This window comes from Barbus barbus (genome assembly GCF_936440315.1).
Source record: "Barbus barbus genome assembly, chromosome: 13".
NCBI classification, from domain to species: Eukaryota; Metazoa; Chordata; class Actinopteri; order Cypriniformes; family Cyprinidae; genus Barbus; species Barbus barbus.
Window position 1 is genome coordinate 27,468,187 of NC_136741.1, and position 27,699 is coordinate 27,495,885.

Below are 27,699 nucleotides of genomic sequence, written 5' to 3' on the forward strand. Positions count from 1 at the left end.
CCCCACCCTCTTTCTACACCCTTCTCCTCCTCCTCCTCACATCAGCCGCAGTGACGTCACGGCCTCTCTCTCCAAGTCCCTTCCTGCTGCATCACAACAGTCGCTAGTGGATCGGGTAACACTGAGCTATTTCCACTGCCTTGTGGAGTTTTTATTTCAATAAATGTAAGAGAAGTCCTCAGCGACAGCCTCAGCCGTCAAGCTCGTCACCGTCAGTTCTAGCGGACGTCAGCGCAGCAGTCGACGCGTTTGAAGCGCAGTGGGAGATGGCCAGGCCAGAGCAGGTCCTGCTTCTTGAACCGCAGCACGAACTGAGGTTCCGAGGTGAGCTGAGAGACTGACACGGCCGTGAACTAGCGGCTATAACCCCCAGCACAAAGAGGGAGGATCAACCGACGTGTTTTTTTTAGGGGTTAATGGCAGAAAGAGGCGGTGAGGTGGCGTTTCTGACAGGCCTCAGTCCTTGTAATAATAATAATATGGCGCAGCGCCGTAATGGTGAATCGTTTTAGACTCTAGACTTTCTTTAAATGTCCTTCATGTGACAACGACGGGTTAATCAAGTGTTCCCTAGGTTTAGCAGAAGACTGACTAGCACATTAGCTCGAGCTAGCCTGTTTTAGGCCTTGATATACAGGCTGTATTGGTGGACTGGTTAATGCGGTTAGTATGAACCGGTGTTGCCATGTCCGCTTAATATTAGCGATTATAAAAATAGGCTGTTGGGGTTTATTACGAGGTTGTTTCCTGAACACAACAGAGACATTTTGTATGGTAGTGTTTAGTCTGTATACAAAGTGTGTGTGTCGTTATTTAATGAGAGATTTTTGAATGACCGCTGTGTGTAAACTGTCAAAGTCGAGCTTCATTTCTCCTCATGTTCAGATAAACAGAAGGTGAAATAGTTCCTATCATAAGCAAGAATAAGTGGACCGCGTATTTTTGCTTGTTTTGGTGAAGCAAGTTGATTATTTTTGGCTTATTTTATCAGAACGGATAGCGTATTTTTTTCTAGCAAAACCTGGCAACACTGAAAACTACCTTGAAGCTGCTTCCAGTCAGGAAGTCTCGAGAAAGATTTGACACTTGTACTATTATTTTACTGCCATGGTTCATAGCGCCATCAATTATGTGGTAAAATGACTAATGTTGGGATTTTTGTGAAAACATAACGTTTCATTGAAACTGGCATTTCATAGACGTCTGGAAGGTTTGGGACTTTTAGTTCATGTGCCATTTAATATTTACCCAGTTTTAGCATAACAGGTATAGGTATCACCAATTACTATCGACAGCAGACCATTGCTATATTGTTATATGTTTATAGCATAGGCCTAGCATTTATTAAAGTCAGAATGAAATGAAATCTGTTTTCTAAATGCATATTATTGATCGTATGTTTACAATTCATACATATATATATTATCATTTAGCAAGCTCACATTCATTTGCCTCCATTTTTGAGTGCAACGCCCACATCTCAAAATCAACATTTAATGAATGAACCAAGTCCCCGCCCTACTTTTTTTTTTCAATAATCCTTGACATCCATTTCAGGTCTTTTATCACAACGTTAAAATCAAATAAGCATTGTGTATGCATTTTTCCTTTACACTCCAACAATCAATAATTGCTAGTATTGACAACTATTTATATATTATTAATAGTAACCAGTCCATTAGTCTTCTGTATACACTTCATGTGTAACAGTGGTTTCCGGAACGGAAATGAACCTGCTTAAATTACTTCTTCCACAAATATCTGAGTGGGTATGTAATTAGTTAGTCTGTACAATTCCACTAGGATGACCCATTCAGGCTTCAGATTGTGAACATTATAAGCAGCACAACAGACATATCATTGACAGGATAATCAGCCAATCAAAATGCTGTGGAGGTACTTTCAATTCAAGTTTATTTGTATAGCGCTTTTCACGATACAAATCAGGAAACAGGAAATTCTCATGTGATCTTCCCTTGTTGAAGCACAAGGGATAGTTCACTGAAAAATAAAATTCTGTTATTATTTACTCACGCTCAAGTCATTCCAAAACTATTATGTTTTTATGTGAAATATAAGATATTTTGAAAAATGTTTCTGTTGTCCATACAGTGGAAATCAGTGGGCTCCAATATTGTTTTGTTCCCACCATTCTTCAAAATACCTTCTTTTGTGTTCTACAGAAGAAAGGAAGTTGTACGGTTTTGGAAATATAAGAGTAAGTTTTGACGGAATAATTTCTGGGTGAACTTTAGGGCGCTCTGTGCAGCTATAGAGAGCTCAACTTTAGATTTACATTCATGCATTTGGCTGAAGCTTTTATACAAAGCGACTGGTATTGCATTCAAGGTAGTTCATGCATTGCTGGTAATGGGTGAAAGTGGCTTTTACTTCCTCTGAAAATGTATATGCTGAAAATAAGTGTGTTTTACACTAGTTGATCTCATATTTCAAAATTGTTTTGCTGTTGATTATTTTCTCATCTAGAATTTCTCATCCCTGGGCCTTTTCTGTCATGCTTTATTCTGCTTTGAATTCTGTAAAAAGTTAATATGCTTGACTTGTGTTGTGATTTAAGGATGCAAACCAAACAGAAAGGAAACCAAAAATGAACAGTTAATTTTTATATTTATTTTCAAATTTAGGTAATATCATACTGCCTGAAATATGTGCTAAATTTAAAGTTTAGGCAAATCAACTTGCAATGTCAGTGAATTATTCTCCATAGAGTCTTCCTTTTTTTAGTCATTTGTCAGGACACGCCTTGTAAATTATCTTGGGTTAACTGGGACATTTTTTTAAACCTAATGTTGGAAATGTTATTGTTCATGACATCACAGTTTTTGGTTCATTGTTTAGGCTCTTCAAAAATTAGATCAGTTCTCCTACTGCTTGTTCACACCAGCAGCTTGTGAGGTGACATTAGACATGTTCTTGGCTGCAGGAGATATATATCGATGCCAGGTAACTCTCAATGCCATTTGCTCACCCCAGTGTATTTAGTTTGTAGTCAAAATACTTATCACTAACTGTTTAATCTAGTGGTTCCTATCTAAAGCTTGTCTTATGTTACAGATAGTTTATGAATAAACTGAAAAGAACTGCTCACACACAAAGTCCCTGGCAAGCCATACATGAGCTTTGCTTATCAACAGCCAAACCTTTCATAAGCACTGATATTCAAGGCTAATGAGTGTGGAACTATTGCACCTTTTTATTGCTTAGTTTTCCTTTGGTGATCTTGCTTGTTGAGCAATAATGTTCTTGTGTACGATTCCTCTGAAACTATTTTTTCATCTGATGCTTTTCCTTCTCTATTTTTTATTTATTTTTTTAAAATAAGCTTACACTTCACGTAATAATTTTTTTTTTAATTATCTGAAAAAAGACTTAATATATAATTTTCCTGACGTGTGCACTAGACAAGCATCTTAGGTCTCAGAATTTTTTCTCCGGGTCTTGCACCATGAACATCTTATGGTAGTGTAAAGTTGAAAAATGTAGTTTTTAGAAATGCATCCTTAATGGATATTTTTTAAAGCTTTTTAAATTAATCTTCTGTATCATGCATTTAATTCTGCATGATTTAATGCATGCATAAAATAATTTTAATTATTTAATTAGCCAGCTTTACATTAAGGCATTCTAACGAAGCTGTGGAGATCTCAAATCCACCGTGTAGTTGTTTGGTGTAGTTCAAAGCACAGTTACAGGTTTATGTTTCATAAATGAGGTACAATGCATTTATTTCTCAGCACTGGACATGGCTTTTCCCCCTGAGGTGGCTACTAGAATGGGTCATTCGCCATAAAGGAGCCACAGCAACTTCATCCCTAATTCAAATTAGAATTAGACTATGCCTCCTGTCTATAACATCGGCCCCTAAAATACTTTTCATTAAAGTCTGTGAAGCTCTGAAGTAGCAGGTAACCTCAGGTAACAACAACCCAACGATCCAGACATGCCACTTTGTTTTTAAAGCATCTGAAGCTGAGACTCATCTGTGGAGTTCAGGAAGTAGCCCCAGCCAATAATTATATGGAAGTATAAAAGGCAGTTTGATCCCTCTGAGATTATAAGGTGACCCAGTTGTAGTAGTAATGTGGCAAAGCTGTTAAAATACGGTGATGTCAGTTTGATTTAGCAGGGCTGCACCTTTTTGGCCTACTAATACCTTGACCTACGTGGCGAAATTGCATAAGTGCTCATTGATTCAGACCTTGGATAACTGAATTATTATAATGATCATGAAATGGTCCTGTAATAAATATGTTTTAGGGCTATAAAGCAGGGTGTAAATGAGAGGCAGATGTTGAAATGCCGAGTTGGAAAGACGAGTCACATCTGCACATGTGCGGATGCCAAGTATCTCTCCGTGCAGATGAACGCTGCATCACTGCAGACAGATGTGTTGGGTATTTCCGAGCCGTACGAAAGGCACGAATAATCGCTTGAGGCTTTTCCGCTGCTGTTCCTTGTTTGGCAGAAAACTTCTTCAACAGTAAATGATGTGTACAATGATTTTTTTTAAGATTCTCAAGGGAACATGTTTTGTGTCTGCAGAATATCCAAGAACTTTCTTGACGCTTAGCTTGACTCTGGAGGTCAAACTGAAGATCTTAAGAAAAATATGTATGCATTAAATGAGACTACATGGCTATAAGTAGTATTTATGGACTCAATTATATTTATTATTATAGCATACTCAGTATTACTTAATATCAGCATTTTTAAAAATGTCTGGTTTTTTTTATATATATATTATCTTTTATTTTATTAATGCATATTTCATTATTTTTCAAAATTGGTTATTTGTGTAGAAACGCTTGCAAAACTGAAAATTTACTGTAAGTCATACTTGTTTTTCAATTAACTGATAGCCTATTGTTTTTTAAACAAAATTTCTCAAAATGCCAATCCCTACAATATAGGGCTGTTTTGTACATAATCTGAGTGTTTTGTTCCTTTTAGGCTGTTGGTATTGATTGGCGACGTTTTGATTTACCTAATGAAATTAATACAGAGAAAGATGTCTTTCTGCATGACTCATGCTTTGCAATTACTTATTCCCTAATTTTATTAGTGCCTATAGAAAGTCTTCATACCCCTTCATTTTTTTCACATTTTGTTATGTTGTGTTATGTTAAACTGCTTTAAATGACTTTTTTTAAACATAAATCTACACCCCACTCACCATAATGACAAAGCAAAAACCAGATTTATCACAACTTTGCAAATTTATTAAAAAGGAGACAATGAAAAAATTACATTGCACAAGTCTTCATACCCTTAACTCAAAACTTAAAGCGCTTTGGCAACAATTACAACCTCAGGTCTTTTGGGGTATGATGCAACACGCTTTACACATGCATTTGTTTTTTTTGCCATTCTTCTCTTTAGATCATCTCAAGCTCTGTCAGGTTGGCTTGGGACCATCGGTGGATAGCCATTTATAGGTTTCTCCAAAGCTGTCTGATTGGTTCCAAGTCTGGCTGGGCCACTCGAGGACGTTCATAGAGTCGTCCCTAAGCCACTCCTGCATTGTCTTGGCTGTGTGCGTAGGGTGATTGTCATGTTGGAAGGTGAAATGTCAGCCCAATCTGAGGTTCTGAGCGCTCTGAACCAGTTTTTCATTAAGGATATCTCTGTATTTAGCTGCATTCAGCTTTCCGTCTTCTCTGATCGCTTCCCCTGTCCTGCCGCTGAAAATCATCCCCACTGCACCACCATGCTTCACCGTTGGGATGGTATTATGCAAGTGATAAGCGGTGCTTGGTTTCCCTCAGACATGAATAAGGAATTGAAGTTCATCAGACCAGAGAATCTTTTTTTGTTTTTTTACTTCATAGTCTGAAAGTTATTTGGGTGTATTTTTGAAAATTTCAATCAGGATTTCGTGTATCTTTACTGAGGAGAAGCTTAAGTTTGGTCACTTTGCCATCAAGCCCAGATTGGTGGAGTGCCGCAATGATGTTTGTCCTTCTGTAAATTTCTCCCATCTCCATATAAGATAATGGAGCTCAACCAGAGTGACCATCAGTGTCTTGATCACCCCTCTAACCAAGACTCTTCTCCTTCAATTGCTCAGTTTGGCTAGGAGGCTAGATCTAGAAAGAGTACTGATTGTTTCAAACTTCATCAATTAAGTACTATGGAGGCCAAATGCTCCTGGGAACCTTCAACACAGCAGAATTTTTTTTTCTGTAGTCTTCCCCAGATCTGTATCAACACAATCCTGTCTCTCAGCTTTCCAGGCCATTCCTTTGACCTCATTGCTTAGTTTTTGCTCTGACATCCATTTCAGCTGTTAAACTTTATATAGACAGGCGTGTGTGCCTTTCCAAATCATGTCCAATCAACTGAATTTGCCACAGGTTAACTCCAGTCGGAGTATAGAGACATCTCAAAGACGATCCAGTGAAACTGGAATGCTCCTGATCTAAATTTCAAGTGTCAAAGCAAAGGGTATGAAGACTTGTGCAATGTCATTTTTTCAGTGTTTCCTTTTTTTTTTAAATGTAAAGTTGTGATAAATCCCGTTTTTGCTTTGTCATTATGGTGAGTGGGCTGTAGATTTATGTGGGGTGGGGGGGGGGGGGGTAATTTAAAGCAGTTTAACATAATAACGCAACATAACAAAATGTGAAAAAAATTAAGGGGTATGAAGACTTTCAATAGGCACTGTAGGTCTGTATGAATGGAAATTACATGGAGCGTAAGGCTTTTGGCCAGGAGGATAGTTCATTGTTAGGCCTTGTGCAATGTTTGTCTCTATAAACGTTTTAAAGGCCCAAGGCACTTAGTTCATCTGCATCTTTTCCTTGTAACACACAACATAAAGGCTCAAACAACATAAGGCCCAGTATGAGTTTCAAGTGTCGCAGCCTCTCAATAATTTACCTGGTTTAATAGAAATAACCCAGATGAGGTGTTGCATACTTGATGTGTGGCGCTGCTGCATCACAAAGAGTGAGGGATGTCTTAGACAGATGTATGAAGTTGCCGTGAAATCAAGCATGACCCCACTTCATTTCTTTTTTTTGTGACATTATAAAAAGATGAGAAACAATGCGAAAATGTTCCTAAAGATCCTTGCGAACAGAGATTACACTTTGGATTAGATGACAGATTCATATTCAGAAAAAAATAAAATAAAATACTTTGAGAGTGTGATTCCTTTGGTCCACATCTATCTAGGATATGCAACATTACAGAATTCGGACCATAGCGATCTTTTCAAAAATCCCATAGGGTCGTCCTTTTCGGAACCTTCGGGCAATCCAACCAGACCCAGATTGCTGCCCCTATTGCGATCCTGCAAGTCCACAACCTGTAGCTCGAGCGCGGCAACATGACTATTGTGATCTGCGACAACTTTCTTTTGTTCTCTCATCTCCTCTGTAAGAAGATCCAGTTTAGAGCATAGCGACTGAACAACTGACATGTGAGAAGCGAACTCGTTCCGCATCGCCATCTACTCTTAGAATGTCTTCAAAGTGTGTAACAGTGTTCGCCATCTTGTCCATCATATCGCTCACGGTCGGTGGCTTGGATTTCTTCTTATTCGGAGAAGCCGACGGAAACAACTCCTGCTGTTTCCGATTGTATGCCATCAGTGAAAGTATTATTAATGAATAAAACTTTAAATAAAACGGAAAAAAAAATGCAAAAAAGGCCAAATGTACGGAGCTCTACTCAAGTGCGACTAGGTTCATGAGCACATCAAGTGACTCCTTGACCCCATTTCATTTCTAAACACTCTAACTTTCTCTAACTTTAATCGATCATCAAAATGTAATAACCACTTGCACAAAAGTCCTGTTTCTTTTTAAAAATTGTTTCACATGGAAATATGTCGGTATGGAAATAAAAAATGTTGCTAATTATGTTGTTTTGTGTTGACTTCAATACATTAGAAGACAATGAAATCTTTGTGAATGAGACAATCTTGGCAGCATAACTCATCTTTGACGGTCAGAGATTTTATCTACTCTTCCTGTTTGAGCAGAAACCGCTGCACCATGAAAGGGAAACCAAATAATTTGCCATTTAAAACTTTCAATATAATGTCATACCATATGTTATCCATTTCTCTGGATTTAGCTGTGGGTAAACAAATTTATCAGTGTTGTTCTTGGACTTCAGGATTTATAGTGTTGCTACAAACATTTATAGTATTATTAAATTTATTTGTTTTTCTACATTTTTATTTTTTGTTTGTTTTTTTACAGAGAAAAACATGTCTTGAACAGCCATATCAACGCTTTGATCTTTCAGCTCGTTCTGATTAGAAATGTTTGAGCACTGATTTAATGTCACAACGAGACAAAATACTTGTTATGTTAAGCTATATTATGCTATGTTGGATGGCACTTGGTTTATCAGGAATTGATTGGCTAACTAGGGTCAATTGTAATCCTTTTAAGTTAGTGTGAAATGAACTGTTTATGAATAAATTTAATAATAAATATAAAATGAATACATTTATTTAGCAAGGATGCATTGATCAAAAGGGATTTATAATGTCACAAAAGATTTCTGTTTCAAACAAATGCTATGTACTTTTTTCATTTAAAAAAATCCTTTAAAAAAAAGTATCAGTTTCCAAGAAATATTGAGCAGCACATCTATTTTCAACATTGATAAGAATTAGAAATGTTTCTTGAGCAGCAAATCAGCATATTAGAATAATTTCTGAATGATCATGTGACACTCAAGACTGGAGTAAAGATTTTCCAAAAATTAATCTTTGCATCACAGGAATAAAATATATTAAAATATAAAACAGTTGTTTAAATTTGAATAGTATTTCAGAATATTGCTTTTTACTGTTTTTGATCAAATAAATGCAGCCTTGGTGAGCATAATTCATTCAGAAACATGAAAAATCTTACTGCCACCAAGATTTTCTCTCTCTGTTACCATATTGTTTTCAGGTCTCAGCACTGTGTTTATCACCACAGACATTTAAATAGTTTGACTCTGTGATGTGGACTGATTAGCAACAGCCTTTGGCAGAACAAATTCTGCTCGTTCCATATTCCTGAAAATCACCCTTATTCTTTGCCGGAGTGTAAAGCGAGTGCCAGGGCTGAGAACAATACTGTGGTCTTTTGACCTTTGATGTATCGCTAATTTTGTAATGTCCCACTAATTTGATTTGTCTCGAATCATTATGTCTAGGTGGGGTGAAATCGGTTATATGGTTGTAAATCGATGTGGTCACTTAGAGCAGTCTGGCTGCAGATATTGCTCTTGATCAGTTTGAGATGTTTTTGCAGTAAGCCACCACCCAGCACACCCTAGAATATGTGCAATGCAGCTACACTATACGCCCTAGAAACATTTCAATGCGTTTTGAATGTACAGTAATGTCCTCTTTTTCTCCCCTTAGGTCCATTTACAGATGTGGTGACCTCCACCCTAAAGCTTGCTAACCCCACAGACAGAAATGTGTGCTTCAAAGTAAAGACGACTGCACCGCGCCGATACTGTGTGCGGCCAAACAGCGGAGTGATTGATGCCGGAACCTCGATCCACGTCTCTGGTAAATGCACCTCGTTTGTCTTTTTGATGTTACTCACAATAAATGAAGCCTTTAAAGCTATGCCTCAACTCTACCAATGCAAATACCAATACCAAAGCCCACGTTGCAAAGTTCAAAGCATTTGTTGATGTATAGTTGAGGACAGTTTGAGATTTGAAATGTGAGCTCTCGATGAGCCTTTAATGGTTTGTCAAATTAGCATATTGATACATTGCTCTTTTTTGATAGAGCTCATAGAGAACTTCCAAATGCTTTTTAAGAAGTCCAAGAATAAAATTATTAATTTACTTAACATGTTAAAATTTATTTACAGAACTTTTTTTGCTGATTTCTAACAGTTTGTACCTGAATAAAGAAAATTTGCACTTAACCTTTTCACAGGCATTTTGTTTTCAAAGTTAGACAGATATCGTGATGTATCATTATATGATTGTCTAGCAATATATCGATTATCGCTGTATCGTGATATTATAGTTATTTTGAGCCATGTATCGTGATTATATCGTATTGTGAGGTACCCTGCGATTCCCACCCCTAGTGTGAAGCGCTTGAATTCAGCGATGAACGCAAATGACTCAGTGATTTAAACTAGAGCCCTGCACGGGCCTCAAATTTAGACCCTAGCCTGGCCCTGGCCCGAGACGCTCAGGCCCTAGCCCGACCCACGTCCGACAGCTTATCAGAATTTCCGACCCGAGCCTGTCTTTTTTTCCAAAATTGTTTTTCTTTTTTTCAGTTTTGTGTGTAATGGCAAAATTATTATATTTTGTTTAGTTTTTTTTATTAAGTTCATTTAGAAAAACATTTGGAGCATTTTTGTTCGTTAAATAGCCTATAAGGTTTTTTTTTTTTTTTAAGTAACGACCAAGCGGCCAGCGGCATGAGCTGATCATAGCCTATGTTTGATCAATTTAGCCTTCTCATATCACGACTTGCCTAAAATAAAATCTATAGATATACTAAAACAGTTCAAGTATATAACAATGTTTAAACGTTAAACCTGCTATAATAATAATGTGTGCTAGCCCATATCTAAGTTTGTGCGGAGACTGGAAGCTAAAGCGCGCTCTGCAGGACATGGAGGCACCAGCGCAAACACTTGCATTTTTTTCAGTGGAAACAAATTAAAATAGCCTACGCCGTTAAATTTTTTTTTTTTTGTTAAAGGGTTTACTTGTATTTGTGTGCACTCACAATACCAACAAAAGGTAGTTCTTTTATAAAACAAAGAAAACAAACATGATGCGCTTTCTGCCGTCTTTAACAGGAGTGCTTCACAAAAATGAACCGAAACTGAGCGAATACATGCCTCTCAGACATGATAAATATATCTATAGAAAGCTTTAAATTATCACTTAACGAAAAAAAAAAGTGCCTTTTATTATAATTTTAATCATAATCAATAAAGACACATTTCTCTCTCAGGATCAGCAACTTCATCCTTGCGACACAGACTCAGAAAACATTAGTTTATTAGTAAATAATTCAAATATATCCTTACTATTTCCCGCAGACAGTGTTAGTGTTACCCCTTTTTGCAGACAGCTTTTTTTTTTCTTTTTTAAACACTTCCTGGTTTCAGTAACAAGGTGACGCGTCTGTATGGGTGAAGCTTCAGGGAATCATCAGAAACACACACCTTCTGTATTGTTATTTTTGAACGGAAGGCTGAGAATGTCACAAAAACTGACAAACCCCAAAAAACCTAGGAATAATCAAATCCCAAATTCAGGCTAATATGAAGTAGTGTTGTTCTTTGTAAATAAAGCTAAACGCTTCCAAATTATTTTGAGTAATTAAAACACAATTAAGTATAAAAATACGAGATGGAAAAACTTGAATGGAAATTAGAAATGCTTTCTTGACAGCTAAATGTAATAAGTTTAAGTTTATTTGTATGGCGTTTTTTACGATATAAATCGTTGCAAAGCATCTCTACAGGAAATTAAGTTTCCACAATATATTTATATATTGCAGAACCTTAATATATTTAACTTATAATAAATAAGTTTAAGATGAAGTACTAAAATTGCTAAAACAAATAAAAAATAGTTATATAGAAATGTATAAAAATTAATAAAAATGGCCAAAGCACAAATCTAAATTACTAAAACATTAACAAATTAAAACGAAAATGTAATATATGAAAATAATATATTAATACATACTATAAAAATATATAAATAATGATAAAATACCACTGATTTAAAGGCACATTTGCAAATAGTGATTAGCAATAAAAGTCGTAATAATTTTTTGTGGTTTTTAGTTTTGGTGACGTGAGCAACAGTGACTATTGATATGATATTTTTGTGTCCATCAATGTGGCAAAGTTGAAAATAGTTTTACTTTTTGCAGATTAGCTAACTGGAGTGAAGACATCGGAGTAAACGTATCTCCTGTGAGATACTGTGGTTGGCAAAATGGAGATGTTTATGTTCCAGCACCTTTATATCTATTACCCAACTGCTCTTTGTGCATGACGGAAGCCTTTACATAACCAAGAGATATTTTTGTAACAACAGTTGTTGGTGTCTGAGACCTTCGAGAGTTTTCCTAATAACTCAACTCGTTTGAAATCTCCGAGCCTCTTGGAATCTCATGGGCGTTCTTAAATTGCTCTCATTATTCCGTGTTGATTCCAATGTTTTGGGATTTCTCTCCATGGTGAGATGCCTGGTCCCCGTCAATATATACAATAGCTCGGACTCGCACAGTTTTCCTTAACTGGTATTTGAAACAATGACAGGCTAACTCATCCCTTGCGTGTTTATCACAGGGGATACACAATGGATTTTGCCTAATGTGTATTTGACTTTTATCCAGACCTGTGAGATGAGCCTCACATCTCATTCTCAGACATCACTGTCAGTCTGGGTTCTGAAGTTATTTGTTCATAGTTCAAAAGCAACAACTTCAAGCTCTGAATCCCCCCCCCCCCCCCCCCCCCACACACACACACACACACACACACACATATATATATATATATATAAGAACTGTCACGATAATATCCAATTACATGTTGATTATACCTACTTGTTAATACATTTCTCTGACTCAGAACCTTTGCTTTGGAACTTAGTAAGTTAAGTGCATTTTTCCAAACCATTAGTGTTGTCTGGATTTCCTCTCATTTTCTCCCTCTCCATTAAGGCTTCACAGTTTTGCCGAGGGGATTCTGAGGTCATGTTTCATAATTAATGGAGTTGTTCGCTTTTTATCTCCAGGGATCCAGTTCATTACGCAGTGGAATGATTGTCTGCAGTCAGGTGTTTTGTTGTACTTTTTATTTGAGATGACCGCGGCTGTCGCTTGAATTCACATGGTCCAGGGAACATTTTATGCAGTTGTCCTGCCCCCAGACAACGGCCCCAAAGATGACCGCTCAAGCTGTGACCACACAAACTCAGTATGATTAGAAATAGTTCTCTTTTAAGAATTCACGAAAGAACAGCATGTGCAGACAGTTTATAAAATTTGTGTAAAAGACGGAGATTGTGCCAAATGTGGTTGATGTCAAAACAAACAAAAAAAAGAAGGACCTTTTTTACATGAACAGTCCTCATCTTTCTACATTGCACAGAGATTCCTAATAACCAGTGTGCATACCTGAGAGCATAAATTAGTTATTATTTGTAATGTTAATCAGGTTAATCACATTAAATGGCCAAACAACATGATCAGATTAATTCCAGACTGCATTGGTCTTTTTTTTTGTCTTTTTTTTTTCTTGTAATTTTTCAACCATCTTCAGGCTAACATTTTCCATATTTTACAAATTTAAGCATCACATAAAGATGTTCTTTGTTAAAGAAAGAATGCTCTCCTCCTTTAATAATCATTAAATCACTGCCTCGCTTGTGTTGGATTGTGTCAGTAATGAACTGTCAATCACAGTCAGCATGGAGCCGCCCATTTTATTCTTCAGAACAAGAACTCTTCATTCTTAGACTATACAGTCTTTGTTTAGACAGGCAGCAAAAAACCTTTTTTTTTTCTTTTTCTTTTTTTTTGGTGGGTCCGACTCTCATCTGTTCAATTATTTGTAGTCTGAACATCGGAAAAACACAGGAAATCTGTTTTACAAAAATACATGTGGTTTGAAATCGAATTGTTTCAGTCTAAACAGCCAGTTTTTTGGATTGTGAAGTGCATATTATGCCATATACACTACAGTTCAAACGTTTTATACTTTGTACCATTTTCTTTCATGTAAAGTCTCTTATTAGATCAGAAATACAGTAAAAACTGTAATATTGTGAAATATCATTACAGTTTAAAATGACTATTTTCTATTTTAATACATTTCAAGAGTAATTTATACATGTTATGCCAAGCCAAATTTTCAGCATCATTATTACTGTCTTCAGTGTCACAGGACCCTTCAGAAATCATTCTAATGTGCTGATTAATTGCTTAAGAAACATTCCTTATCATTATTTTTTCAAAAACTGATACTTTTTTTTTTCAGGATTCTTTGAATTCAAAGTTCAAAAGAACAGCATGTGTTTGAAATATAAATATTTTGTAACATTTATAAATGTCTTTACTGTCACTTTTGATCAATGGAATGTGTCCTTGCTGAATAAAAGTGTTCTTTTACAAACAAGAGTGTAGTTAAATGAGATAATCAATGACAACAGTTTTGGTGAAACAAACAGATCACAGATTTAAGTCGTTACAAAATGAGACAGTAGGTCCTATATTTATATGCAGCATGAACAAAGCCTATATGTTCATATAATAATATAACATTGGTACCATCAACGACAAATCATAGCTTGAAAAGACTTTTTGGGTCAAGGATAGCAACAGTTATGTGTGAGAAATCTGAATATTTGCTCAGTGCAATTTTTTTTTTTTTTTTTTTTTTCAGAAATATTAATGATGTGAGCTGTACAAATAAAGCCATGTCAAGACTAATTTAAACCCTCTTCCTCTGTAGATACTTGTAAAAATACCCTCTTGGTGATGATGGTGAAACACCGTTCTTTCAAGTGCTGTCGGGAAGATTGGGACTGACAAAACAGCACATTCCCAATCTGTCTCAGCCGTCTGTTTTCAGTTTGCTATATCGACGGTGCTTGATTGCCATAATGGCACACAAAACCAAAGTGAGGTTTTTAACTCGCGGGGGAGTTGGCGTGCACCTTCTGTGAGCTCGGCAGTAGTAGCCACATCTGAGAGCCTTTGAAATTAAGAGATTATTTGTTTTTAATGAAATTTAGCTGCAGTTTTCCAAAATCACATACACATTCACCCCCAATGTTAAAAAAAGACTCTTTTGAATCCGAATTGTGTCTTTTTAAAAGGGCGATGGGGGTGAAATCGGCCTTCAGTACCGTTCTCAACAGTGCCAGAGCCCTCGCACGCCAGTCATAAGAAAGTGATCATTGTAAATCATGTTAACAGCTCTAAATTAGCTTTTGCTCACTGGAATGCCATCTGCCAATGATGCTGATGGGGTTGTAGACGTGAACTTCCTCACACCAACACCTGGTTTGAGTTGAAGGCTGAATGTGTTATTATTAACATGAAAAACACTGTTTAGGAGCTGTAAGAAAAATTACCTTTCTGAGTCAATGAAGTTTTATCAGCAACGTTTGTAGTGGGATTATATGCAATGAATGGCTAAATCTTTTTGTTTCAGAGTAATGCTCTACACCCAAGTATTTTATCACATGTGGACTGTTGAGATGCCTTTGTCTCATATTAATGCTAATAGAATGCAGTTTTACTGTGTTCTTATTCCTTAAAATACAGAAATTATGTTGGAGCTTTAGTCTAGTGTTTGGTGCTCATGTAGGCAGCACAGGTTCAAATCTGGCTCAGAACATTTCCAAAACTGGTTCCTTCTCTTTCTCCTTCCTCTCCTATTCTCTTTGTATGTATGTATTCATGTTCTTGTGTTTGTTTGTTTCTTCAGTGATGCTGCAACCGTTCGATTATGATCCGAATGAGAAAAGCAAACACAAGTTTATGGTACAGTCTCTGCTGGCCCCACCTGACATGACCGACACTGAGGGAGTGGTGAGTACTGATCCATGCCACCTGCTTTCTCAAGGCTTATACTCGTTCACTTGTTCAGAAGCATTTCCTTTTGGTTGCATATGCTCCTTTTTAGTAACACTGTAAAGCTTGTATATGTAAGCTATTAAAAAAACCCATTGTTGATGCCCTAAAAGCTGATGTCTTACACATTATAATTGGTCCAAAATGTATTTTAGAATTGCTAAGTGAAGGTGAATTCATAAATATATTATTATTTATATACCTCTATAGTATTTATTAATATTTTAAATGAACTTTTATTTGTTTACATTTTAATTTTAGTAGTTTTAGTAATGTTATGTGCTTTTATCATTTCTATTAGTTTGTTTTAATTACATTAGTACTTCAGCTTGAACTTATTTTATTTCAGTTAGTTTCCAAGACAACATTTCTAATTTCTCATTTTTATTAATGATTTAAGTTTACATTTCTCATCTAATATTCATATTTTAATGTATTTCAGCTTTTTTTTTCAGTAATTCTTTTTATTTTTAATAGTTAACATAAATCAGTATTTTGCATTATTTTAGTGTTTCAATATATAAGCCTCATAGAGAGTGTGCTGCAGTGCCAGTGAGCAATAATATTGTGATAACCTCCAGCATGGAGCAACAACATGGTCTGAGTTTTCTGTTCAAGTAATACAAACAGATGTCATATAACTCCAGCGGTATTTGACGGCCCCAAGAGTATGATCCAAATCTCATGTTCATAACTCTTTTGAAGCTTTCTGAATGACGCCCCAAATAGAGCATACTGAAAATGTGTGTGCGTGTGCAGATTTAACGATAAATAGGTTATGAAAACGTTAGGAATGGAGAAGCGGAAAGAAAATGTGGAGCAGAGATCTGACTACTTATTCGCTGTCCTGAGCTATTTCCACTATTCCTGTTGATGGCTCTAAAGCTCAGATCGAAAACTGAGCGAACTTCCTCACCGTCTGTGGTGTATTCTAAGATATAACTACAATGACTGATTTGAAACTGTCCCAATGGGCAATTTAATACAACATCCACAATTGGCATCAGTTTGCATTTGATATTTTCTATAAATATGCTCTTGTACTTTTTATTAACTACATTTCTTTCGGGAAATCTTCCCTGGCCTTCATGTTGGGAAGGAGCCTAAAAATGCTGTGTATGTACGCAGGTCGCTAGGGTTTGTAAACAGCTCATGAGGTGTTTATTTGGTGTATAATCATATATATGCGCGTGTTTACATATGTTGTCAGGGTTCGTACGGTCATGAAAAACCTGGAAAAGTCATGGGATTTTAAGACAGCAATTTCCAGGCCTGAAAAAGTTTGGGAAAAATAGATAAACCCACAAAGTTTTGGATAAGTCATGGAAATCTATTTCACAAATCTCTGTATAATAGAATTGTGTTTATTCAGGTCCTGAATTTCGGTGTGGGATTGCGCATGCCGCATGGGCTATATCGCTTATTTCTACTCATTCCCGCAGCTTTCAACTTTAAAATGATGGATTTTCACTCATTTATTCAATAGCCTAAAGCTTGTAGGTTTGATGAGTAAATAAATCCACACAGAATATCAGATATTCAGCTGTACCGTGTTTTCTCTCTTTGACGGTCTCTTAAAACGGCTTCATCAGCGCATCTCGTCTGCACTAAAGAGCTGCTGCACGCTCCGATACAAGACTTTCAGTAGTGTTTCAGTAGCCTTACAGTTGACAGAATTGTCACTTGCTTAATCAGGTCATTGTTGCATCATCACAAAAATGTGTTATATATTTGCACGTCTTTTAAGCCATTTGGTACTCACGCGCTCCAAGAGGCGGTTTCCTGTGCGCTCAGTCATATCCAGAGGGCACGCGTATAAAGCCGCCTTGCGAGTACCAAATTCCAACCCTTGTCCGGCAGATTATCAGAATTACCGGCCTGAGTCCGACTTGAGCAGTCTTTTTTCTCTTTCTCTCTTCCCCAATTACACAGCTGCTGTTGTAGCCATTAAAATAGTTCAGTTTCGTTTTTAATGGTAAAGTGGTTATTTATTTTAGTTTCTTTATTAAGTTAATTTAGAAATACGTTTGGAAAATGTTTTTGTTTTTAAATTAGGCTATGACCAAGTGGCCAGCTGCAGACAGCCAGTTTCCCCGTTTGATCAATTTAACCTTCTTAAATCATCACCACTTGACTAAAATAAAACTATACATAAAATACTTAAAAGCATATCATAATGTTAGTTTAAACGTTTGTGCTAGGCACGCGTATCCAATCGTTTGTGTGGAGAGTAGAAGCTAAAGCACGCTCTGCAGGACTTGGAGTCACCAGAGCAATCACTTGCATTTTGTTTTCTTATAACAGTGGAAACAAACGTAATTTTTGTTCATAAAGGTGAATGAGTAATGCATCATTCGGCACTATTAAGGGTCTACTTTTATTTGTGTGCACTCACAATATCAGCATATGTTGTGCTTTTTTAGAAAATGAACTTGATGTGCTTTTTGCTTTCTGCTTCACAAATATGAACTGAATCTCAGCGAATATTCTATTACCCCTGGCCCCGACACATTCATCATGGTAATTACTTGCTGGGGTTTTGCGGCAAGCTTTATTGCGTGCACTTTAACATGGAACTCTTCCAGCACTCGCTGCTGCTGCTGCTGGACACTAAACACAGTCGAGCCGCTCTTGACAGTTGCGGTAGCACGGTCTCGTGTTGTTTCCACCAGCGTGCAAGGACAGAATTCACTATAGATTTCACATCTTATAAAGTTCTCATTATAATGCTTATGTCATTAATGTTTATGGCAGATTTGTGCTATATTTTCATCTACATTATCAAGTGATTCCTAAAATCGCCTGCGTGTTTTCGAAGCCATACGAAGTACGGAAACAATTTTAATTGAAGTATGCCTACTGTTGAACAAATATGACGAAAAACATCTCTGCTGCATTATTATAGGATCAGTATTTTTAAAAAAGAAACGTCTAAAAGCAATATGACCGTCTCAAATAACTCAGTCAATATCGGGCATTGTATTTGAGCATGAAACTAAACACTGGTGATATGCAGCACATTCAGCTGCATGTAAATAAATGTTAATATCCCAACGCATCCTATATTAGATTAATCAGATATGTATGTAGCTAACCCAGACATCACTACATGACTTCAAAGCCAAGCTTCTCTCTCCTCTCATGTCTATACTTTGAACCGCATGCTGTTTCAAGCTAAACAATCAGAGCTCAGGGTGCCGCCCAAAGTGCTGCTATAACCAATCAGAAAATGTTTTTTTCCATGATCATCGTTTTTTTTCCACGATCATCATTTTCATGATCGATCATCGCTGTCACGGCCGAGTACTCGATCGCTGTTGCACATCCCTAGTACGAACCCTGTGTTGTTCTTCTCTCATGCAGTGGAAGGATGCCAAGCCCGAGGATCTGATGGACTCCAAGCTGAGATGTGTCTTTGAGATGCCCGCTGAAAATGAGAAAACAGTGAGTGGATTGGTTTTCATGTTCTTCCTCATGTTAGCGCTGAGCTCTAGGCAGTTTATGAAATGACAAAGATGGCAGGCATGACACCCTGTCCTAAAACTAATTAGCAAAACAGATTCTTGGCTCTTTTATGGATGCATTTGCTCATGAGTCTCTGTGTGTGTGTGTGTGTGTGTGTGTGTGTGTGTGTGTGAACCTGATTGTGGCCACAGCACGAAATGGAAAGCAATAAGATAGCCTCCAGTCTCTCAAAGTCGGAATCATCCACATTGTCTATGAAGTCCATGGCCTCCAGTCTGGATGATGGAGAGGTGAAAAAGATCATGGAGGAATGTAAAAGACTGCAGACGGAGGTGCAGCGGCTACGAGAGGAGAACAGACAGATCAGGGTGAGTAATGTTTGCTAACTGCGTTTTCACAAATGTCAAAATATCATAAAATATATTTTCTTTGAAAACCAAAATTCAGATATACTTAATGTATTTGTCAATTCTCAGAGTAATATTACATTAAATACACTATAGTTTAGAAGTTTGGGGTTGGTAAGTTTTTAATTTTTCTGAAAGAAGTCTTTATTTGATCAAACATACAGTAATATTGATAAATGTTATCAGAATTTGTTTTTATTTTCTGTTTGAATTTTTGTAAAAATTTAATTCATTCTTGTGATGCTGAATTTTCAGCATTATTACTCCAGTCTTCAGTGTCAAATGATACTTCAGAAGTCTGATTTTGGAAGAAATGTTTTATTTCTATAAATGTTGAAAACGTTTGTGGTGCTCAATATTTTTGTAGAAGCTTTTTTGTTTGATTTTTGATGCATTGCATTTATTTTAAAAATAGAAATCTCTATACTTTTTAGGGATGCACAATATATCGGCCATCATATCGGTATTAGACAATAAATGCAGATTTTTTCTGTTATCGTTATCGGCCGATTAAAAAAATTGCCCGATATCTTAAAGCCGATAAATAATGCATTATTTCCTTCGGAGACACTTCAGATGCGGTTTGCCATGATGGTTTTGAAATGCTTGAAATGTAATTGGAATCACTTCGAAAAGGACAATACACTTAAGTGCAACATGTGCAGGGCAAGTCTGTCATAAAGGCTACATAAATTTATAATGTGAACATTACTGTAAATAATGTTGTTGAATCTTTGTGCGCCTGTGTTTTGTGCGTGCTTTGAGCGGCCTACAACGGATCTCCACCTCCATGACAGTTAAGCTTGCTTGTGCATTTGCAGCCTTTTGTGCAATTGTATGTTGTGTTTATTTTATGTATATCTGATTTATCTCATATAGAATGCGTTTGGTTAAGTTAATAGAGCGTTAATAGAGCACTTCGGTTTAGCAGTGATCATCTTTAGCTCCGCGCATGCAGCTCAAACAGCAGAACATTAAAAATGTCACATTTATAACAAGTTATAAATTAAGGCAGTGTGATTTCCGTGATGCAGAGGGAATCCCAGTGCAGTCGTGAAGTTGAAATTTACAGTATAACGAGGATATCACATAAAACGCACATTCTGATAAATGGATAAGTCAAAAGTAGTTTTTACTAAATTATTTTGCATGTTTGTCACACTTTAATGTTTCAGATCATCAAACAAATTTTAATATTAATCAAAGATAACACAAGTAAACACAACATGCAGTTTTTAAATGAAGGGGTTTTATTATGAAGGGAAAACAAAATCCAAACCCACATGGCCCTTTGTGAAAAAGTGTTTTTTTTTCATGATTCATAATTTGGTTTATCATAATTCTGGTAATTCTTTAGGGTCAGGCTGCCTCTGCAGAGACACTTCCTGATCCAGTTCAACCGACTGTCATATGGTCACTTGCAAAAGGAATTAAATTAGATCCCACATCCAAACAAACCAAAGAGCTGAATCGTGCTGTAGCGTATTTTATTGCCAAAGACTTGATGCCCTTTCCAGTAGTGGAAAAACCTGGTTTTCTCCACCTAATGAAGAAGGCAGTCCCAGTGTACAAGGTACCATCAAAAACGTACTTTTCCACCAATGAAATCCCTCGCATGTACAAAGAGGTCAGAGCCAGTGTTGAAGAACAGCTGAAGGAAGCTGTGTGGTTTTCAGCCACCACAGACCTGTGGACCAGCAGTAGTGGAGGAGGGGAACCATTTATAAGTTTTACGGTCCACTACCTCTCCTCAGATTGGCAGCTTAAGTGCCATTGTTTGGAGTCTCATTTTTTTTCCTGAAGACCACACCTCAGAAAACATCTCAGAAATGTTTGAAAACATGCTCCAGGATTGGAAGCTTTCAGAGGAAAGTGTGTGTGGAATTACCAAAGACATTGCAACAAATATGAAGAAGGCCTTTTCAGACTTCCCTTGTGTTTGGCTCAGTTGCTTTTGCCACAATTTAAATCTGGCCATTACCAAAGCCTTGAAGATCTAAAGGGTGGAATCTGCTGTCAGATCATGTCGACACTTGATGCAAGGATTTTCTCGGAGTTGGAAAAGGAAAAGAGAAATAAAATAAAAACAGGCAGACCTGGAACTCCTTGAGCATGACCTCATCCATGATGTGATAAGATGGGTATCAACTTTTGAGATGATCTCCAGAAACAGCAACAGGCTTTCTGTGCAGTCTTGGCTAGTGACAGGAGTACATGGCATCTCGTGCCAAAAGACAGTGACATTGCCATACTTGAGAATGTCAAGCAGGTCCTTCAACCGCTCCGTGACCTTACTGATGCCCCGGCCTCGGAGAAACGGGTCACACTGTCTTCACTCACACCAGTACTGGAGCACATAGGCAGTGAAATCCTCACTGAACAAGCTGCAGACAACCAACTCATCAGACAGATGAAGCAAGTAATAAGGGAAGACTTGCTAGAAGTGAGATACACAGAGCGGGTGGAACGAGTGCTACAGATCTCCAGCTTTGTGAATGCCCGATTTAAGGGAAGCTTCTGTAAAAACCTGGTTGACACCGTTGAGGCATGTGTGGAAGAAGCCGTGAATCTTGCAGAAGCAGTTCCTTTAGACAGAGAACATCCTCAAGCCGAAAGGGAAGAAAATGAGGCAGGAAAGGGAAGCAGTAGTCCCGCCACCACTAAAAGGAAGCAAAAAGGTCTGTCTGATTTGCTAAAGCGAATTACTTCATCTAGGCAGAACAAGGCAGCCTCAGGAAATGATAATGTCCGTGATAAGGTGCTGTCTGAAATGAGAATGTACAAGTCTCTTCCTACCATTGGCACTGACGCTGACCCTCTGGCTTGGTGGAAAATGCATGCTGAAGAAATGCCTCTCCTGGCAAATGTGGCCAGGAAGTATCTCTGCATCCCTGCCACAAGTGTGCCTTCGGAGAGGATGTTCAGTACAAGTGGGCACATTCTCTCTCCTCAGCGGTCAAGATTGAGATTTGAGATTTGAAGATTTCTTCATCACAACCTAGACTAAAAAGAAACACAGAAATACATGCTGCTGAAAAACAGTAACAAACATGGTTTTGCACTTTGTGCTCTCCCATTTATGCTGTCTAAAAGGAAAGACAGTTTGGTTAATTTTTGTCTAATCTAATTTTTTTTTTTTTCAAAAAACCTTGCTGCTTTTTCCCTTCCTATTTAATTTTTTATTTTTGAAATTTTCTAATTTAGAATTGTATTTATTTTTAATTTTTTTACAAATGGGAGATGTATAGCTTTATTTTCTAATTGTTTAATTTATTTATGATTTATAATTTTTTTTTCAGAAGGGAGACTTCAATACTTTAAAATGGTTTAAAATTTGTTGTAATAAAGGATTTGTTAACTCAAAAAACTTGTTCTTATTCTTTTAAGGGTCATTGCTACTAAGAATTGTTGTTTAATATATACCATGATATTTTCTGAGACGATTATAATACTGTGAAAATCTCATACCGTTACAACCCTAAGCACACAATAACTGTGTCATTTTGTACATTTATAAGTTGTGATATTATGTGCAGCTCTAGCGGCAGTGTACAATATTGATAACTATGATTGGGATTGGCATATACCATAATAAAAAGTTGTGAATTCTTTGGGGTTTATTTGCCGGGTTTCAGCGCATTGTTACGAGAAGAGCCAAGAGCGCGTCCACAAGTTACTCATCTGACTAGCGCATAATTTAATTCAAGATAACTTGTGCATTCCCGTCTTTTTGAGCATATATAAGTTGTAATATTATGCATTTATGCATTATTTTATTTATTTGTAAGACTTTTTATGATGAAATTTGGTAATGGGAGAGTAAAATAATTTTTTAAAACGTACACTGTTCAGACTAGGCTGCTTATGTTGAAGTGTTTGGGATGTGGCTTTTAATGATGAGACCTTTTTTGTAATCAGGCTCTCAAAAAGTGTATACAAATTTGGATATAGATTTATCGGCCAACATATGGGTTATCAGCTTTCAAATATAAAGAATTAGCGGTTATCGGTATCAGCCAAAATGTTCATATCCCTAATACTTTTTTTTTTAAATGTAACATTATAAATGTCTTTACTATCACCTTGAATTATTTTAATGCATCCTTGATTAATAAAATTATTAATTTCTTGCAAATATAAATAAATAAAAACCTGACCCCATACTTTTGAATGATAGTGTATACAGAAAAGAACAGCAATCTCTTGAATTTAGAGCAAGTATACTTGAAATAAATAGAAATTAAATGTGGGTTTTACACACACATGCTTTTTGGTCAGTTCTTGTATGATCACTTTACTTACTAACTTGATTTTAGAAGCAATGAAAATGATGCTTAAATTACCAGTAGGACATTAAATAAATTACCAGAGACAAAATAAAAAGGTTGAAAGTTGCATTTAAGGATGCACTTACTCTAAATGCTGTTAACTTTAATTACAGGAATTTTGTCTTATTTTTAAAGCTGTTATTATGCATTTTATTTGATTTGCTTCCTCTGATGTCCACTTAAAATGTTTTTTCATGACAACTTTGGCCCTTTAAGGAATGCCATATTTATATCTGCCACCCTGCTCTCTAGGTATAGACAATACAGAACTGCCATACCGATCGTCCAGATGACTTTTGCGCTTGTTCACATATTGTTTAAATTTGTAAAGGCCACAGGATGTTGAACATACCGAGAGACGGAACTGAAGATAACCTGGCCTTAGTCATCAGCGCTGACTAAGGCTGAAGTTGCAGCTGGGGACCATTACTGCTGCTTGTTTAATGAGACAAGGACAGGGCCAAAAGCGCTTTTCATAACTCTCCAGATTATTTCTGTCATCTAACTATCTTTCTCTCTCTCTCTCTCTCCACCCCTCCCCCCATATCCCCTCCCCAGCAGGAAGATGATGGTCTGCGGATGAGGAAGAGCACAGTAATGTCCACTCCGCACTCATCTCCAGCAATGAGAGTGAAGGAGGAGGGGCTGAGCACCAGGATGATCGCTCTAATTGTGCTGTTTTTTGTCGTGGGTGTCATTGTAGGCAAGTTGGCCTTGTAAAATCCAAGAGGGGAGCGCTACAAGCATGCATTGCGGATGAAACAAAAACAAAACGGCCATATAACCAATGCAGAATTCGTTTAATCCGAATGCCATATCATTTGGGTAGTTTTGGATTAGCGAGGTGTGTAAAATTAATAAAGAGATCAACGAATTTCATCATGATATGTGCAAAGAAAAAAATCCCCCCCCCCCAAAAAAAAAGAATAATAATAGTCTGACACAGCCTCAAAATTGTGAAATCATTCTGGCCCCTCTTCCTTAATTATTTCTGATGCAAGTTCAAATGGATAACAAATGTCAGATTTTAACCACTAAAAATGTTGTAGGGATTTTCTAACACCAGATGTGCGATTGAGTTGTGGTAGAGTGAATGTTGTTTTATCACTACTTTTTTTTTTTTTTTTCTCAGTGGGTCAGAAGCAAATTGAAACCGTGTACAAATGCTAAACGTCTTTGAAAAGTGACACATGTGCATTTAATTTATGCATACCCAAACATCTTGCATTAAAGCAGCAGTTCACTGAAGTTCAGCCTGTATATTTTCAAGCACTGTCCAGGTAAATGGCAAAACAAGCCTTCTGGTATCTTCCCCAGTCACACTGGTGTTAAAATAAAATGCATTTGAAATCTTCCATCCACTTCTGTTCAGTCCGACTGATATGTTTGAGTACCAACAGGTACTATGATTCAACATATAGTTCCTCGGCAAATGAGATATCGTCACTATATATCCACATTTTTGTAAAATGTCATATCTGTTTCACTTGCAGTCAGCCACCAATTGACGTTCAAATGCCAAAACCACCGCAAAGTCTTACTTTTAAGTGGCTTGGACAACACAATTTGACTTTTAGGTTATTTTTGGAATTCAAACATGTTTAATTGACAGCGAGGAAATGGACTGTTAGTGACAGATATTTCAAACTGCTGTTACTGGGGAAGTGTCAGTGAAACCGTTTGGCCATTCACCTACTCATTTGCTCCAAAAACCATTTGAAACACTATTTCTCTGTGAACTGCTGTGTTTTTCGGTAAGGCGCAGGGCTGACGTCCCTGAAACCAACACTTCCGATGAAGCTTTGCACAAACCGAGTTCCCTGTCAGAATCAGAATAGATTTTTCACCTTTCTTTATTGTCGGTTTTTTTGGTAAGGGAGTTGTGCTTGAATGCATGGCTCTGTTGAGAGCAAAAAATACTTTATATTTTATTAAGCTGCTCCATAGGTGAAATGTCCTTTTCAGGCCCTTTTATCACACCTCTGTTTCCATTCTGCTGCCTGTAGACCGGAGTTAATTTATTGATCAAGTCATTATATACAGTAATAGTGCAGCTGCTAAGCATATCTTTTGATGCACCATGTACATGCAACTGGTTGAAGGTCTCTCTCCCTATGAACTTTCTATCTGAAGATGCCACGAGGAGAGTTTACCATCAGGTCCATAAACACTGACCCCCCTCTCACTTTACCCTCCAAAAAAGAACAAAAAAGTAGTTAAAGGTATAGTTAACCCAGACTTCAACATTTTGTCATAATGTTAAAGTTGTTCCAGCTTTTATTGTGAAACACAAAAGGAGATGCTAGGAAGATTTGCTGTATTTCCATACGAAGGAATGTAGATGGTGATTTATGCTGTGAAGTAGGAAAAAGCACCATATAGGTATCATAAAACTCGTCCAAACGTCTTTTGCACTGTATTTCAATTTGTCTGAAGCCATTTAAATAGATTTGCATTTGCCATTCAATGTGATATATTTATGTGATTTTGCATATGATATTCTTTGTTGATTTGGTGTACTGTATGAAATGATACATTGACATTTGAGTGCTCCAATATAAGGTTATAAGTGAAAAAAAGCTTAAATGTAAGTCTATTTTCTGCACAAAGCTATGTATGGCTTTAGCATGTAGTGCACAGTTGTTTGAATCACATTTATAGTCTGTTTTTGCTTTTTTTGTCCTTTTTTGGACTTTTTCAGGATAAATTCCCATTCACTTTATGGAACAGAGTAGCTTGGACATTGTGCATAGCATCTTCTTTTGGGTTTCATGGAAGAAAGAAAAGAAAAAAGTCGGAACAATATTATAGGGAGTAAACGCTGACAAAATGTTGATTCTTGAGCCAACTATTCCATTAAAAACTGGCACGTGTGAGTATTGTTACCTGTGTTTTAGCCATGCCAAGCCTACACCTCATTTCCAGATAAATGCATGGCTTCGATATGCCTTGTTCGTGGTCTGAAATGTACACAACACTGGTTTATCTCACAGCGTAAGGCTTTAAAAAAAAAAACACTCCTGACATTTCTGCACTGTTTTCCTGAGCCCTCTGTTTCTTTGCTGTCCTCTGATGTTAATTTAGTCATTTTGTTTGGATTTAAGTTATGAATAAAGCTTTTATTGCACAGAGCTGTTTATATTAAAAATGCACTACATATAAAGAATGTCATCTTCCCATGCACAACGGTCTGATCTTTGTGAAATAACCGAAATGACATCAGAAAAGAGACTTTTCCTACAGGGGACCATTTTGTGACCTGATATGTATTTGTGTCATAGTTTGGTGTTGTGGGGTTGTCTTTTTCTTTAATGTTTCTCTTATGCCCCCCCTATTGAGAAGCTTTTGTTTCAGTTGATCATCTTTAGCTGATATTGGATTTCCAAGAACAGAGGAGCTTATGATATTGTCAAATGGCAAAACTTTGCTTTGTAAGTAACTTTAGGAGATGTTCAGGGTATAGTGATCTTTGGACTGCGGTTTATGTATAGTTCACCAAGGAGTATGATTGCCATGGAGAGGGAGGGATTTGGGGGCCTGTCAGCCAATCAGCTGGCTCGTAATTATACCTACACCTTACGATAGTGCCCCAAACCTTCACATATGATGTAAACATGAAGGTGACCGTTTTGTATGTATATAAATAAATAAATAATGAGTCTAAGATGAAAATTAAGGTTGATATTCCTAGTCAAGTAGTCTATAACGGTATATAAAGAAACCCCAACTTTGTTGGACTATGTAGCATCTTAATAAATTAAATCAATAAAGCCCCAGACCAAAACTTTTTGTGATGTTTGTTCTTTTGTCCAGTTTCCATTGTCCACTTAATTGAGTAGTCCACCCAAAAATAAACACTTGCTGAAAACTTACATTT

At 36.9% G+C, this 27,699-nt stretch overlaps 1 protein-coding gene across 2 annotated transcripts; it reads left to right on the plus strand.

Annotated features, from left to right (window-relative positions):
- On the plus strand, nucleotides 1-27,602 carry LOC306879025 (vesicle-associated membrane protein-associated protein B-like). 2 transcript variants are annotated; one of them, XM_079431695.1, is made up of 6 exons: nucleotides 1-324; nucleotides 9,395-9,547; nucleotides 15,477-15,580; nucleotides 18,986-19,066; nucleotides 19,279-19,455; nucleotides 24,381-27,602. In XM_079431695.1, the coding sequence occupies exons 1-6, from the start codon at nucleotides 267-269 to the stop codon at nucleotides 24,540-24,542; spliced, it is 735 nt and encodes a 244-aa protein (XP_079287821.1). In that variant the 5' UTR covers nucleotides 1-266; the 3' UTR covers nucleotides 24,543-27,602. The 2 variants fall into 2 exon arrangements, with proteins under 2 accessions (XP_079287821.1, XP_079287822.1); XM_079431696.1 differs by having other exon boundaries at nucleotides 39-324; nucleotides 24,384-27,602.
- The last annotated feature ends 97 nt before the right edge of the window (nucleotides 27,603-27,699 follow it).

Bases quoted from the DNA above. Each gene is read 5' to 3' on its own strand.
- LOC306879025 (XM_079431695.1), top strand. From the start codon at position 267: ATGGCCAGGCCAGAGCAGGTCCTGCTTCTTGAACCGCAGCACGAACTG. The intron at 9,548-15,476 runs GTAAATGCACCT...TTGTTTCTTCAG, and splicing joins AACCTCGATCCACGTCTCTG to TGATGCTGCAACCGTTCGAT. The intron at 15,581-18,985 runs GTGAGTACTGAT...TCTCTCATGCAG, and splicing joins TGACCGACACTGAGGGAGTG to TGGAAGGATGCCAAGCCCGA.